This window comes from Trichomycterus rosablanca, chromosome 17 (genome assembly GCF_030014385.1).
Source record: "Trichomycterus rosablanca isolate fTriRos1 chromosome 17, fTriRos1.hap1, whole genome shotgun sequence".
In the NCBI taxonomy this organism is placed as follows: domain Eukaryota; kingdom Metazoa; phylum Chordata; class Actinopteri; order Siluriformes; family Trichomycteridae; genus Trichomycterus; species Trichomycterus rosablanca.
Genome location: NC_086004.1, coordinates 8,066,088 through 8,082,888, shown reverse-complemented (window position 1 = coordinate 8,082,888; position 16,801 = coordinate 8,066,088). Strand labels below are relative to the sequence as shown.

Below are 16,801 nucleotides of genomic sequence, written 5' to 3'. Positions count from 1 at the left end.
AAAATGCATATCTGCCACTCAGGTGGTGCAGCGATAAAATACGCTAGCACATTAGAGCTGGGTTTTCGAATACATCGTATCAAAACTCAGCTCTGCCACCCGGCTGGGCTGGGCGGCTGCATGATTAACGATTGGCTGTTGCTTATAGGGTCAGGGGCAAGCCGGATCGTGGGTCCTCGTAACTGGTGCAATTACGTCCCCTGCTGGCTGATTGATGCCGCCTGCACAGGGCTGAGCAATAATGCTGATCGGGGTGTGGCTCTCCGTGCACAGTGCTGATTGGTATATATGAACTCAACCCGTGCAGGTGAAAAATGCAGTCTGTACTGAGCACGTGTCGGAGGGGGCGTGTGTCAGTTGAGAAGCGTCCTCAGTCAGCGGTGGAGGGTTGAATCAGTGGAGGATCCAAGGGGGTAATTGGACACGACTAAATTAGGGGAAAAAATTGGGGGTAAAAGGTTGGAAAAAATAAAAAAATCTTTTTTAATTTATTTATTAGGATTTTAAGGTCACGTTACACACTTCGGTTACATTCATGACAGGAAACGGTAGTTACAGGTTACACAAGATTCATCAGTTCAAGTAATGTCAAACACAGTCATGGACAATTTTTCATCTTCAATTTACCTCACTTGCATGTCTTTGGACTGTGCTCCTGAAAAAAACCCACACAGACACGGGGAGAACATGCAAACCCAACAAAGAAAGGACCCGGACCGCCCCACCTGGGAATCGAACCCAGGACTTTCTTGCTGTGAGGCGACAGTGCTACCCACCAAGCCACTGTGCCGCCCAAAATGCATTTGCTCCTAAGACTCTCAAAAAACATGGCTTGATGAAATGCTCCTTAGAATCAGCCAGAAATGTAAGCAATACGAGCATATACTGATCAGCCATAACATTAAAACCACCTCCTTGTTTCTACACTCACTGTCCATTTTATCAGCTCCACTTACCATATAGGAGCACTTTGTAGTTCTACAATTACTGACTGTAGTCCATCTGTTTCTCTGCATGCTTTTTTATCCCCCTTTCACCCTGTTCTACAATGGTCAGGACTCTCTCAGGACCACTACAGAGTAGGTATTATTTGGGTGGTGGATCATTCTCAGCACTGCAGTGACACTGACATGGTGGTGGTGTGTTAGTGTGTGTTGTGCTGGTATGAGTGGATAAGACACAGCAGTGCTGAGGAGGTGGTTTTAATGTTATGGCTGATCGGTGTATACTACGTAACATTCTCACAGATAAATATGATTGCTTGATATGGAGCTGCTGTTTGGTTGATGTGTGCTCAGTGTAGCAATGTCTGTTTCCTGTTCTGTAGGAAGGCACATAAACGACTGGTACTACTGGAACAACTGGCAATCTAGGGGACCAATGAGTGATGCACAGTATAGAAGAAGCCCAGATAAAATCCTGACCCTTTTTTTCTGAAACCTTAATATGGTCTAATGTAAAAAATGTGGCAAGATCTGACAACTATTGTACCTCACCACTCCTCAACTAACACTTAAAAATTTGATGAAGAGAAATATGCCTAAATAGATCTATTGCACTGTTTAAGTGTGTCATTTATTCAATAGACTTCTGAGCCAAAGGTGCATTATAGAAGCATGAAAATATGGGAGTGGCTATTTATTAATTGATAAAATTTCAGTTATACGTCGTATTTTATTTTTGGTAATTAATAAATTACAGGATGTGTTTTAAGAGTTTAAGTTAGTTGTAGTGTACATTATATGGCCAGAAGGATGTAAAAATTGGAACACTGATCATGAGCAAGGCTTTGTCATCTTAAATCGGCGCCTGACCGGATTCCAAATCTAGTGAAAAACGCTGCTAGTAGAAGGGAGGCTGTTATAGCCACAAAAGGAGGACCAATTGCATGTTATTGGCCAAGGTGTGAAAATAAAATGTACAACAAGATCTACTGTCCACATTCTTTTGTTCATACAGTGTATCTAGTTGCATGATTTGATTTGCTATTCTAAACGTAGTAGCTTGTATATCTAATAAGGAAAGAAAAGACACAAGGACAGATGATGGAGTCTTTCCACTAATCCAAGGCATGGTGGAGTGGATCAATATCTTAGCGCTCGGTAATAAACGCAGCAGGACTGTTAAAGTACCTCTAAACAGATGGGATATGCTGTGCTGTGTGTGTGGATCTAAGCCATCCTTAAAATCCACCCCCATCCCCCTCTCCTCCCTCCCGAGGGGCAACATTCTCAGCTCAGCCAGCTCTTTTATTTGAGTGGGTGGGGAAGCCAGCCTTTCATTCTCATTCGGGGGGGTTGGACAAGCAGGACAGGATGGAAGGATCCGCACTTCTTTCTGAGGCTTTATTGGAGTCTTTATTTATGCCCTGCTTCTCTCATTCTAAAACACCCCCCTTTTTACCCTCCTCCCCAAAACTCAGACTGAATTTTAGAGCAGCTAGTGCTTCAGCAAGGGATGAAAGGGTGCGCGGGGCTGCCGCACCGACTTTTACGACCCTCTGAAGGATAAGTGGAGAAAAGCTGTGAAGAAAAACCATTGAGCAAACACAAGCATAAAGCATTCCAGTTCAGATTCCACTGGCATCACCAGAGCAGGCCCACGCACATTTTTTTCCCTTTTCAAAGCTAAAAAAAGACTTAAAAGAACAAGTGTTGAGAAAACAGGAGGTTTCTCCAGCGCTGTCATCAGGTAATGAGGCTCGGCGCGATAGAAAAGGGAGCAATTAGGTTTCATCAGTGCTATTTATACATCAGCAGAAAATGAGTGTACATTATTTAGACAACAGTGTCTATGTCAATATCTCATTAAAGCTAATGTGACTAAGAGGTTGTGGGAACGCTAACAGTGGCACTCACAGATGTTTGCACTGTCAATCCTGGATCCTGCATAAAGCAAACAGCAAGACAATAAAAAGCTGTTCTAGACTTTAGCTGGTGGGTGTTTTTAATCCATAATAGCAACATAGCTCTAAATAAGATCACAATTCTAAATGAATGTGTTTGACCAATTGTACCTATATTGGAATTGTTGCAAAAACCAATCATATATATATATATATATATATATATATATATATATATATATATATATATATACACAGGGGTTGGACAAAATAACTGAAACACCTGGTTTTAGACCACAATAATTTATTAGTATGGTGTAGGGCCTCCTTTTGCGGCCAATACAGCGTCAATTCGTCTTGGAAATGACATATACAAGTCCTGCACAGTGGTCAGAGGGATTTTAAGCCATTCTTCTTGCAGGATAGTGGCCAGGTCACTACGTGATGCTGGTGGAGGAAAACGTTTCCTGACTCGCTTCTCCAAAACACCCCAAAGTGGCTCAATAATATTTAGATCTGGTGACTGTGCAGGCCATGGGAGATGTTCAACTTCACTTTCATGTTCATCAAACCAATCTTTCACCAGTCTTGCTGTGTGTATTGGTGCATTGTCATCCTGATACACGGCACCGCCTTCAGGATACAATGTTTGAACCATTGGATGCACATGGTCCTCCAGAATGGTTCGGTAGTCCTTGGCAGTGACGCGCCCACCTAGCACAAGTATTGGGCCAAGGGAATGCCATGATATGGCAGCCCAAACCATCACTGATCCACCCCCATGCTTCACTCTGGGCATGCAACAGTCTGGGTGGTACGCTTCTTTGGGGCTTCTCCACACCGTAACTCTCCCGGATGTGGGGAAAACAGTAAAGGTGGACTCATCAGAGAACAATACATGCTTCACATTGTCCACACCCCAAGATTTGCGCTCCTTGCACCATTGAAACCGACGTTTGGCATTGGCACGAGTGACCAAAGGTTTGGCTATAGCAGCCCGGCCGTGTATATTGACCCTGTGGAGCTCCCGACAGACAGTTCTGGTGGAAACAGGAGAGTCGAGGTGCACATTTAATTCTGCCGTGATTTGGGCAGCCGTGGTTTTATGTTTTTTGGATACAATCCGGGTTAGCACCCGAACATCCCTTTCAGACAGCTTCCTCTTGCGTCCACAGTTAATCCTGTTGGATGTGGTTTGTCCTTCTTGGTGGTATGCTGACATTACCCTGGATACCGTGGCTCTTCATACATCACAAAGACTTGCTGTCTTGGTCACAGATGCGCCAGCAAGACATGCACCAACAATTTGTCCTCTTTTGAACTCTGGTATGTCACCCATAATGTTGTGTGCATTGCAATATTTTGAGCAAAACTGTGCTTTTACCCTGCTAATTGAACCTTCACACTCTGCTCTTACTGGTGCAATGTGCAATTAATGAAGATTGGCCACCAGACTGGTCCAATTTAGCCATGAAACCTCCCACACTAAAATGACAGGTGTTTCAGTTATTTTGTCCAACCCCTGTATATATATATACAGTGTATCACGAAAGTGAGTACACCCCTCACATTTCTGCAAATATTTCATTATATCTTTTCATGGGACAACACTATAGACATGAAACTTGGATATAACTTAGAGTAGTCAGTGTACAGCTTGTATAGCAGTGTAGATTTACTGTCTTCTGAAAATAACTCAACACACAGCCATTAATGTCTAAATAGCTGGCAACATAAGTGAGTACACCCCACAGTGAACATGTCCAAATTGTGCCCAAATGTGTCGTTGTCCCTCCCTGGTGCCATGTGTCAAGGTCCCAGGTGTAAATGGGGAGCAGGGCTGTTAAATTTGGTGTTTTGGGTACAATTCTCTCATACTGGCCACTGGATATTCAACATGGCACCTCATGGCAAAGAACTCTCTGAGGATGTGAGAAATAGAATTGTTGCTCTCCACAAAGATGGCCTGGGCTATAAGAAGATTGCTAACACCCTGAAACTGAGCTACAGCATGGTGGCCAAGGTCATACAGCGGTTTTCCAGGACAGGTTCCACTCGGAACAGGCTTCGCCAGGGTCGACCAAAGAAGTTGAGTCCACGTGTTCGGCGTCATATCCAGAGGTTGGCTTTAAAAAATAGACACATGAGTGCTGCCAGCATTGCTGCAGAGGTTGAAGACGTGGGAGGTCAGCCTGTCAGTGCTCAGACCATACGCCGCACACTGCATCAACTCGGTCTGCATGGTCGTCATCCCAGAAGGAAGCTGACGCACAAGAAAGCCAGCAAACAGTTTGCTGAAGACAAGCAGTCCAAGAACATGGATTACTGGAATGCCCTGTGGTCTGACGAGACCAAGATAAACTTGTTTGGCTCAGATGGTGTCCAGCATGTGTGGCGGCGCCCTGGTGAGAAGTACCAAGACAACTGTATCTTGCCTACAGTCAAGCATGGTGGTGGTAGCATCATGGTCTTGGGCTGCATGAGTGTTGCTGGCACTGGGGAGCTGCAGTTCATTGAGGGAACATGAATTCCAACATGTACTGTGACATTCTGAAACAGAGCATGATCCCCTCCCTTCGAAAACTGGGCCTCATGGCAGTTTTCCAACAGGATAACGACCCCAAACACAACCTCCAAGATGACAACTGCCTTGCTGAGGAAGCTGAAGGTAAAGGTGATGGACTAAACCCAATTGAGCACCTGTGGCGCATCCTCAAGTGGAAGGTGGAGGAGTTTAAGGTGTCTAACATCCACCAGCTCCGTGATGTCATCACGGAGGAGTGGAAGAGGATTCCAGTAGCAACCTGTGCAGCTCTGGTGAATTCCATGCCCAGGAGAGTTAAGGCAGTGATAATAATGGTGGTCACACAAAATATTGACACTTTAGGCACAATTTCGACATGTTAACTGTGGGGTGTACTCACTTATGTTGCCAGCTATTTAGACATTAATGGCTGTGTGTTGAGTTATTTTCAGAAGACAGTAAATCTACACTGCTATACAAGTTGTACACTGACTACTCTAAGTTATATCCAAGTTTCATGTCTATAGTGTTGTCCCATGAAAAGATATAATGAAATATTTGCAGAAATGTGAGGGGTGTACTCACTTTCGTGATACACTGTATATATATTAGGGCTGTCAAACGATTAAAAATTTTAATCGCGATTAATCTCAGAATTTCATATAGTTAATCGCGATTAATCGCATTAAAAAAAATCTGTGTAAATGTTATAGAAAACAAGGATTTTTAAGTGAAATGTTACAATTACAATGGTGAACACATTTTATGCTAAATGTACTAATGTTAAAAACTGCTGGGACAAGAGAAAACTGTAAGGGAGTTTTATTCACTCACATACTAGGCAGTAATACTATCCAGTGGTTTAATGGACGTTTCTACACGAACTGAGTGTGTTTAGACTAGGGTGGCCAGATTCATAGTAACAAAAAGGAGGACATTACACCCCAAAAAGCCGGACATCATATTAGGAACAGGGGGACATGCTACTGCAACACACAGAATGAATCCAGAACCCATATAACAGTTTTTGACCAATTTAAGCAAGAATTATATAACAAATGACTGTTTTACTCACTAAATGTTGTGTCTTTTCATGTGCAATGACAATAAAGGCATTCTATTCTATTCTATTCTATTCTATTTAGGTCCGTTCATCGCTGCCTCAAAAGTTTACTTTTTGGCATTTTCACCGCGTTCCTGATCATGAGAGCTGAGTGATTGACTCAGGTGGCGCGGTGTTTACAAAACAGAGAGGGCGGGCGAAATTCAACCACCCAATCACAGACTAGCATTTAGAGGGCGGACCTTCTCCGATTGGCCAGTGGTAGCTCTATAAGGAGTCAAATGAGGCTGTTAAACCAATGAAATACAAAGCATTTGTTTCGACATGTACCTGAGCCAATGGTAAATAATATTGATCAAAAATGAAACCAGTTCACTCCAAAAGGAGGATTTTTAAGTGTCCGTCCTAGCGTTACGTGAATGGAGGACTGGCAGCTTCTTTATTATGCAAGTGCATTACTACGACACTACCACGCTCGGTAACATTATGTTAACAAACCGCAAATAAAAAACGGTGGCAAGTCCGACATTAAAACGTTTGTTCTACCAGTCAAGTCTCAACATGAACTAGAATTTGCGTTAACGGCACAAATTTTTATAATCGCGTTAAATTGAGATTGCGTTAATGCGTTATTATCGCGTTAACTTCGACAGCCCTAATATATATATATAGATATAGATATAGATATATATATATATAGATATATATATATATATAGATTAGATATATATATATATATATATATATATATAGATATATATATAGATATATACAGTGTATCACAAAAGTGAGTACACCCCTCACATTTCTGCAAATATTTTATTATATCTTTTCATGGGACAACACTATAGAAATAAAACTTGGATATAACTTAGAGTAGTCAGTGTACAACTTGTATAGCAGTGTAGATTTACTGTCTTCTGAAAATAACTCAACACACAGCCATTAATGTCTAAATGGCTGGCAACATAAGTGAGTACACCCCACAGTGAACATGTCCAAATTGTGCCCAAAGTGTCAATATTTTGTGTGACCACCATTATTATCCAGCACTGCCTTAACCCTCCTGGGCATGGAATTCACCAGAGCTGCACAGGTTGCTACTGGAATCCTCTCCCACTCCTCCATGATGACATCATGGAGCTGGTGGATGTTAGACACCTTGAACTCCTCCACCTTCCACTTGAGGATGCGCCACAGGTGCTCAATTGGGTTTAGTCCATCACCTTTACCTTCAGCTTCCTCAGCAAGGCAGTTGTCATCTTGGAGGTTGTGTTTGGGGTCGTTATCCTGTTGGAAAACTGCCATGAGGCCCAGTTTTCGAAGGGAGGGGATCATGCTCTGTTTCAGAATGTCACAGTACATGTTGGAATTCATGTTTCCCCTCAATGAACTGCAGCTCCCCAGTGCCAGCAACACTCATGCAGCCCAAGACCATGATGCTACCACCACCATGCTTGACTGTAGGTAAGATACAGTTGTCTCGGTACTTCTCACCAGGGCGCCGCCACACATGCTGGACACCATCTGAGCCAAACAAGTTTATCTTGGTCTCGTCAGACCACAGGGCATTCCAGTAATCCATGTTCTTGGATTGCTTGTCTTCAGCAAACTGTTTGCGGGCTTTCTTGTGCGTCAGCTTCCTTCTGGGATGACGACCATGCAGACCGAGTTGATGCAGTGTGCGGCGTATGGTCTGAGCACTGACAGGCTGACCTCCCACGTCTTCAACCTCTGCAGCAATGCTGGCAGCACTCATGTGTCTATTTTTTAAAGCCAACCTCTGGATATGACGCCGAACACGTGGACTCAACTTCTTTGGTCGACCCTGGCGAAGCCTGTTCCGAGTGGAACCTGTCCTGGAAAACCGCTGTATGACCTTGGCCACCATGCTGTAGCTCAGTTTCAGGGTGTTAGCAATCTTCTTATAGCTCAGGCCATCTTTGTGGAGAGCAACAATTCTATTTCTCACATCCTCAGAGAGTTCTTTGCCATGAGGTGCCATGTTGAATATCCAGTGGCCAGTATGAGAGAATTGTACCCAAAACACCAAATTTAACAGCCCTGCTCCCCATTTACACCTGGGACCTTGACACATGACACCAGGGAGGGACAACGACACATTTGGGCACAATTTGGACATGTTCACTGTGGGGTGTACTCACTTATGTTGCCAGCCATTTAGACATTAATGGCTGTGTGTTGAGTTATTTTCAGAAGACAGTAAATCTACACTGCTATACAAGCTGTACACTGACTACTCTAAGTTATATCCAAGTTTCATGTCTATAGTGTTGTCCCATGAAAAGATTTAATAAAATATTTGCAGAAATGTGAGGGGTGTACTCACTTTTGTGATACACTGTATATATATATATATATATATATATATATATATATATATATATATATATATATATATATATATATATATATATATATATATATATATATACAGTGTATATATATGTATATATATATATATATATATATATATATATATATATATATATAGGAAATGCCACTATCCCAGATTAAAAATTTTCATTTTTTACATATTTTCAGAAATACAGAAACAATTCCAATCACATATGGTGATTTTAGTCATGTACAAAATACTAAACAAGTCTGACATAGTAATGCATACAGTATGACAGACATGCACCTTCCTGACCAAGACTAGGTCAGTGTCCGCTGGTCTCTGTTTCAGAGTGTACTTGCCAAGGTTTTGTTGGACAGAATAGGCCTCGGCATTTAGTCCGGATGAAAGAGAAAACATTAGAGGCCTCAGAGCGGCACTGGACTTCATTGATTTATTATTAATCAAGGACAGGCAGGGGTTGCCATATTGTACCCAGACAATCTCTTTTAAATGCTCATTGCTCTGCTAGACATTGTGAACACAGGGAGGAGGAACATTCAGCGAAAACCACTGAAGTAGGGGAGCTGGTAATGGTTACAGTATTAGATTATTTGACACAAATTGCTTCTCCTTCGTTGTGACTGCAGTTAAAATGGCAGTCGAAGGAGTGTTTTACATTGCTGGTGTACACGTGGTGCACTGCGCCCTCTGCTGGCTGCATTCCAAGCAATCACAGTCTTAAAATGTAGCTGTTCAGACCTCAAACCTCTTTTTAATGTTTATCTAAATACATCTTAAACACACACACACACACACACACACACACACACACACAATTCTAGCAAAAACAACACAATATTTTTTCTACCAGCCAAATGTAAGTGCATCTAGGGAAAAAAAGAGCAACAAGGCAACATCTTACTAACATCAACCAGAAAGGTAGATAAAGCAAACCAGAAAGGAACATAGACAAGTGATTCCATAGCCAAGCAGGAGCAATTACACCTCCATTTCACAGAGGGAGAGCAGGAAATGAGGCAGGAAGTGTGCTGCAAGCTAAGAGAGAAGACAGCAGGGAGTGCGGAGGTAGACAGAGCTGCAGGATTACATGTGTGCCCCAGTGCTACTGTGTGCTTTTCCTTTGAAGCCGTGCTGCTACTTAAGAGACATACAGATACAAATCCCCCAAAAACATATGGCTGACCAACTTGGCTCTTCACTCTTAAGTTGGGTTTTAATTTATTAATTTTATCTTATTAGGATTTTAACGTCATGTTTTACACTTTGGTTACATTCATGACAGAAATGCTAATTACTCATTACTCATTCAGTTTAATGTCAAACACAGTCATGGCCAATTCTGTATCTCCAATTCACCTGACTGCATGTCTTTGGACTGTGGGAGGAAACCAGAGCTCCCATAGGAAACCCACACAGATATGGGGAGAACATGCAAACTCCACACAGAAAGGACCCAGACAGCTCCACCTGGGAATCAAACCCAGCGCTACCCACCGAGCTGTCTGGGTATTGAAAATCATGACACTGGTGTTGTATGAGACAGATGACGAATCGGGCCAGTAGTGACTCCTATTGTTTGGTCGAGTGGCCTGCACAAGCAGTAAAGAAATTCGGATGGAATAGCGTGTTCCTCTCTACATGTTAAAAGCTCTCAAAAGGAATTACATATCAAAGAAATGTGTGCTGCAGACACCGGCGGCGGTATCGCATTGGAAAATTAGGAACAGCTAATTTGTGGGGAAAAGGTGAGGGGGGTCATGAAAAATACAGTACAACTTAAAAATGTGGTTTAATGTTAACCATATTTCAGACAGTGTCTTTAGATACTTCAGAGAGTATGATGAATTTTTACTGCCTCCACATTTATTACTTGAAGTGCACTGCAGATACTGTATGGATTTATATACACAGAGACAGTATACATTTACACAGTGTGTGTGTGTGTGTGTGTGTGTGTGTGTGAGATAGAGAGAGAGAGAGAGAGAGAACAGATAAATAGAAGGCAGAAAGAAACTAACCTGCTCTCTGAACTGCTCCTGGGAGAGACAGTCTGTCATGTTGACACAGCCGAGCAGGCAGCCGGTAGGATAGTCTTTAGGAAACTGAAGATCTGGAGGAATTCACAACATCGTTTTAGTGGATAATCTTAGAGCATCAGTTTAATTTCAAACAGGATGTGACACACAGCCAGCTCTCAGGTATCAAGGGTGACATCTTTAATCAAACCTTTAGAATAAGTGTTTAGGTGTCCAATTTAAGATGGATCTTTTTAAAGAAGATTATTAACCATTAAAAGCAGTGGTAGCTTAGTGGTTAAGGTACTGGAGTAGTAATCAGAAGGTCGCAAACACTCAAGCATTTATAACTGTGTTTAATACAATCTAAGTCACTTTGGATAGAAGCATCTGCTAAATGCTGTAAATATAAACATAAACCGACTTGCAGTTAAAAAAAAGGTTCTACTCCAATTAGAAAGTGTTTTAATAGAATAAGTGTACTTAACCTTTTGTTTGACCAAACCACCCACAAACTAAACCCCAAAACACTACAAGGAATACCCTGCTGCTGTCATGCTAAATCAGTATTGCAGAATCAGTACTAGACTGCAGCATAGGGATGTAACGGTGCACCACAAGACAGTTAAAAATCGGTGCACATGTGCCACGGTTTAAATCAGTTATTCATTTAAGATGAATTGATATTCACTTTATACAGCAGATGGCACTGGCGCTATTCACCTTGCCTGGTTAATGGCACTACACAAACTTGCCAGGTAGGGGATTTTCCAGCCAGATTTATTTATGTGAGGATACTTTCTTTATTTGTATTGTTCATTTATTTATATAATGTTGGATTTGTTTTAAAATTTCATTTCAGTTTTTTTACACAATAAGCATTATTTGGCATAGTTTGTACCTACATCAGAAATAAAAGGGCATTCATTATTTAGATAAATAAAAGATAAGCACAAATACAGTATTTAATTTTTTTAAAGAAAAATAATAGGAAACGTTTTCATAATTTGTCTTCAATTTCATTTTGTTTGAAAAAATCGGGAGAAAATCGTATCTTGAACCCAGTATCGTGAATCGTATCGCATCGCATCGTGGGTAGAGTGTATCGTTACATCCCTACTGCAGTTTTCTGATTGGTTGTTTGATTAATATAGTACAATGTAAATTCCAGACTGTGACAATCTTTATGTAAGGACAAAAAAAAAGAAGGGGGGGCTGTACACTGTATTAATGGCATGAGAGCAGACCTTGTTTATAGATCTGACGATACATGGTCTCCACCTCGGTGATCTCTTCAGAAGTGGGCTTCTTGGCTGCAGAGGCGATCCACAGGCGCCCTCTATGGGAGGTGTACCATGTCCTGCCCTCCACTCTACACATGCACAGAAAAACACAACTAGTTTAGGGTTAGATACTTACTAGACACACACTAATAAACGCAAAAATTCTTAACTCATTTTACTGCTGATGTTACACTTCTTGCTATTAATCAAGGTGTGTTGCAAAAACGCTTTGTGTTTCCCTCAGTAAACATTTCCTCACTCTAGTACAAATGATCAACCGTCTAAATTTTTTTATTTATTTATTAGGATATTAACATTATGTTTTACACACTTTGGATACATTCAGGACAGGTAATTACTAGTTACACAAAATTCAAGTTTTTGATGTCAAACAGTCATGGACAATTTAGTATCTGTAATTCACCTGACTTGCATGTCTTTGGACTGTGGGAGGAAACCGGAGCTCCCGGAAGAAAACCCACACATACACGGGGATAACATGCAAACTCCACAAAGAAAGGACCCGGATGGCTCCACCTGGGAATCAAACCCAGAACCTTCTTGCTTTGAGGCGACAGTGCTACCCACCGAGCCACCCCAACATAGGCTACCCCAATAGGCTGATGAACAGAATCATTTTCATTTCATTTTCATCAACAGCTTTATCCTAAACATGGTCAGGTCCGGTTCCACCTGAAAACAGTGTAAAAAAAGTGTAGTTTCATGTTTTTTTAATAACATTACCTCTTTATACCCCAGGTAAGAAGTGAAGCCCATGGTTGGTGCATGCTGAGGCACCAGCCATCATCTGCCATTTCCTGCAGCTCTCGGTCCTGCAGCCGCAGCCTGGAGCGCTCAGGCTTCTGCTCGCTGTCCTTAGTCTTACTGTGTGGCTTGCGAGAGATCTCAGCACCACCCACATCCACCCACTGAAAACACACAATCACAAAATGTTGCATATTTGACCAAATAGGCAAGACTCAACCCCATTAATCCTGCACTCCCAACCCAGCAAAATAGAACTAATCAAACTGAATTATAACAGCTGGGTCATTATAATGCATATATAATCCTTTACTGACTATTACCTGCGGTGCAGCCTGTAGAATATTTGGATTGACAAGCTCCCTGAGGTGCTGCCGACCAGCAGATGTTGAGCTCTTTGGGGTCTGAACCAGAGTCCCAGTGTTAATGGACTTGACGGTTTCATCAAACCTATTGAAATCATAAATAAGCCTTAGTTTATCTGTCACAAAAACAATATGCCCTAGCAAACATGTTTTTATGTTGGTTCTTATTGATTAAAGCCACTGAATAAAGCTTTTTGAGGTCAATTAATGGAAAAATGTTTCTAAATGTGACTGTGCAGTGCCTCCCTCCCAAGCACCAAATACACCACATACCCTCATTCTGTAGTATGTTAGGACATCAAATTCAAACTAGACATACAGATGACTTCTGTCATTGTCCTCGTATATTTAGGATTACACAAGTTTAGGAGTAGAACAGAAAGTTTACAAAGTCACAAAATACTGATCACGCTTTTGGTACATATTAGTAGTTCAGCCTTGTTTTGGACACCAAAAGTCAAATCAAAGGTTCTCTTGCAACTAAAATCTCTAAGACAAACACTCCCAAATCACAATGAGCAGCAACGTGTGCCAGATCTGTGAGAAACATTAAATGTTAGATACCAATGCTACATTTTAAAACTCACTTGTTGTAGTAGTGAGTCAGGTTCTCCTCTTCCTCCAGCACTTGTCTGCCTGCAAAGTCTAGTGTGATCTTGCGGTCCTTACGGGAGGCGTGGCGAAGTTCCCGAAGCTCCTCCTCCTTTTTGCGAAGAGCCTGACGCTCCGCTGGGGAGAGCCATTGATTCGAATCTGTGGCGAAATAATCCGACTCATCGTCCAACACTTGAGTTCGACGAACGCTGAGAAAGCACAAAAATAAAGAATAGTTCAGTTAAAGAAGTGGTTGTGGTTAAGGTACTGGACTAGTAAGTAGAAGGTCGCTGGTACAAACTCCACCACTGCCTCGTTGCCACTGTTGGGCCCTTGAGCAAGGCCCTTAACCTTCAATTGTTTAGACTGTGTACTGCAAGTTGCTTTGGATAAAAGTGTCTGCTAAATGTGGAAAATATAAATGTAAATGTTCCTAGCAGCAGAGAAATACAGAAAGCATAGCATTCTGGGAAAAATCTTTGCCCACCCCTTTTCAACACTAGTGTACCTACCTGTTGCTCAAGAGCTCAAAAGAGGCTGCTTAGCAGAGCCAAGACTCAAACCTTTTTTTTAATTGTAGCTGAAAGCTCTACCGACTGAGCCATCAATGTCCACTAAACTTGAGGCAGACAGAGCTGGCTTACCTGTTCTTGTCATACTCCAGCAGTTTATCTTTGTGCTGTATAGCTTTCTCCAAGCCTGCTTTAATCCTGACCTCCTGGTGTGGAAGGCAGTCTTTATCTCCCTCAGATACAACACGATCTGTCGAGTTTAAATACAACCACAGCTTTGTAAGTCAGACTGTTTTAAGTAAGGAAACACAGATCTCAGATCATTTCAGTTCAAACAATGCTATCTAGTTTTCTCACCTCCCATGAGTTTTTTAAGAAGCTTCTGACTTTTGTTTGAGTCACGCTGCAAGATCTCCTGCTCCTCTTTAGTACACACCTTTAGCAAAATAAATAAATTATGCATTTTTGGCATTACTGTAAGATCATGTATTTGTAGGATCTGGTACTGACAGTTCCAGAAAGCACGAACCAGAGCTGTTAATGAGCCCTAGACAGGTCTGTTTTACAATACGCAAAGTTCATTCAAGTTTTTATTTCTATAAATGCAATTAACTGGGTTTCAACTTTATTAAAATAATAGCAGTTAAGATTACTAACCCTCAGTAGCTCAGCTTGTCTCATGTCTCAAATGCAAGGCTGGATAAAAGTGTTTAAAAAATGCCTAAATGTGAATAGTGAACAGAGAAGGGAACCAGCTCTGAAAGACATGGAACGTTGTAACTCTGTTTAGTCCATAAGGGAGGTAATAAAAATATAGGGGTGGCTTGGTGGCTAAGTGGGTAGCACTGTCGCCTCACAGCAGAAAGGTCCTGGGTCCCTTACTGTGTGGAGTTTGCATGTTCTCCCTGTGTCCGCATGGGTTTCCTCCGAGTGCTCCGGTTTCCTCCCACGGTCCAAAGCCATGCAAGTGAGGTGAATTGGAGACACTCTACGTATTGTCCAAGACTGTGTTCGATTTCACCTTGTGAACTAATAAATCTTGTGTAATGAGTAACTACCGTTTCGGTCATGAATGTAACCAAAGTGTAAAACATGATATTAAAATCCTGATAAACAAACAAACAAACAATACAAATATAAAACACTTCATAGGTCACACAATAATACACCTTAACCACAACCACACATGTTAAATTTTGAATGATTGTGGTTTAATAAAAATATTCACTGATCACTCGTCACCACCTCCCCACCGTCATTAAACGTTTTTAATTCTCAAAGCTTTTAACAGAACAGCACTACATACCAGACTTCCACAGAAGAGACAAGAACCAGATCCCTCCTGCTCACACACGATTCGACCACAGGTCAAACAATTGTTAATGAGTTTGTGTTTCTGAGCCAGACAATCACATGAATGGCGTCCAGGCAGTAGAACGGCCAGTCTATCCTGCCCCTCTTTGGCATATAAATTCACAAATTTGTTCTTTTTCTTGGTTGAGGATGAGCTGCTGTTCTCTTGCTGAGCCTAAAAATAATTAATATTATATTTAAGATCCAGTTAGAGATCATAAGCAAATAACTGTCAAAGCTGATTAAAGTTACGTCACTTACCCTAATCAAGTCGATAGGGGTTTTTACAGCTTCTGGTTCTGGCTCAGCTTGACTAACAGTGACGAACTCCTGCTTGTTCCTCCCTTTGCGCTTTTTCTTCTGGGTGTCTTTAATAATGTCAGGGCCCTCTGTAGATGCAAAATTCATTTAACAGATGTAAATTAAAACCTCTAAAGTATGGCAGTGGGCACCTAACTCACCCATTCCGGTCTGTTTAAAGGGAATCCGTTCTGGATCCTTATCTTCCTGTTTTTGACACTGTCGCCATTTGTCCAGCAGCTCGTCAATAAACTCCTTTTTCTTTCCGTCGGTTCCCTGCAGAAGATCCCCCACATACTCCACAATTTCTTCAGCTTTAGTGATGGAAAGAATATACCTAACAGACAACAAAGGATAGAATTTTAGGCTCGTGTACACATAGCATCTGGCTGAATGATTAGAACACATACTTTTTGTCAAAATATATGTACATACTTTTCTGGACAAAGAAATATATGTTCCAATCAACCTCTACACATTGCCATGGTGCCACCAATGACATGAAATTATGATAATGACTAACATTATTTATGTAACCTACCTATTCAGTTCTGATAAAACACACCTGTTTTCAGTTTTTATGTAACCCACCTCTATTCATAACCCACCTGTTTTCAAAACCCACCTCTATTCGGTTCAGGTGTAACCCACCAAGGTCTTTGTCAGTCATATGTGTTCAGTGGTTGTGGCTTTCTCTTTAGTTCTCACCTTCTCGCACTTAAAAAATGCCCAAGCATAAATGAAAATTCACAGACGAATTACAGAAAAAGTTGTGGCCTAGTGGTTAAGGTATTGGACT

At 41.5% G+C, this 16,801-nt stretch overlaps 1 protein-coding gene across 2 annotated transcripts in view; it reads right to left on the bottom strand.

Moving 5' to 3' along the window:
• Positions 1-16,801, bottom strand: part of trip4 (thyroid hormone receptor interactor 4) — a 95,858-nt gene that overhangs the window by 76,146 nt on the left and 2,911 nt on the right. For both annotated transcript variants that reach the window (XM_063012788.1, XM_063012789.1), the window contains exons 2-11: positions 16,164-16,339; positions 15,964-16,091; positions 15,656-15,877; positions 14,707-14,785; positions 14,482-14,599; positions 13,831-14,046; positions 13,202-13,328; positions 12,858-13,042; positions 12,078-12,202; positions 10,834-10,925 (exon numbers count right to left, since the gene is read on the bottom strand). In XM_063012788.1, coding sequence (XP_062868858.1) covers positions 10,834-10,925; positions 12,078-12,202; positions 12,858-13,042; positions 13,202-13,328; positions 13,831-14,046; positions 14,482-14,599; positions 14,707-14,785; positions 15,656-15,877; positions 15,964-16,091; positions 16,164-16,339 — 1,468 coding nt within the window. The remainder of the gene's footprint in view (positions 1-10,833; positions 10,926-12,077; positions 12,203-12,857; positions 13,043-13,201; positions 13,329-13,830; positions 14,047-14,481; positions 14,600-14,706; positions 14,786-15,655; positions 15,878-15,963; positions 16,092-16,163; positions 16,340-16,801) is intronic.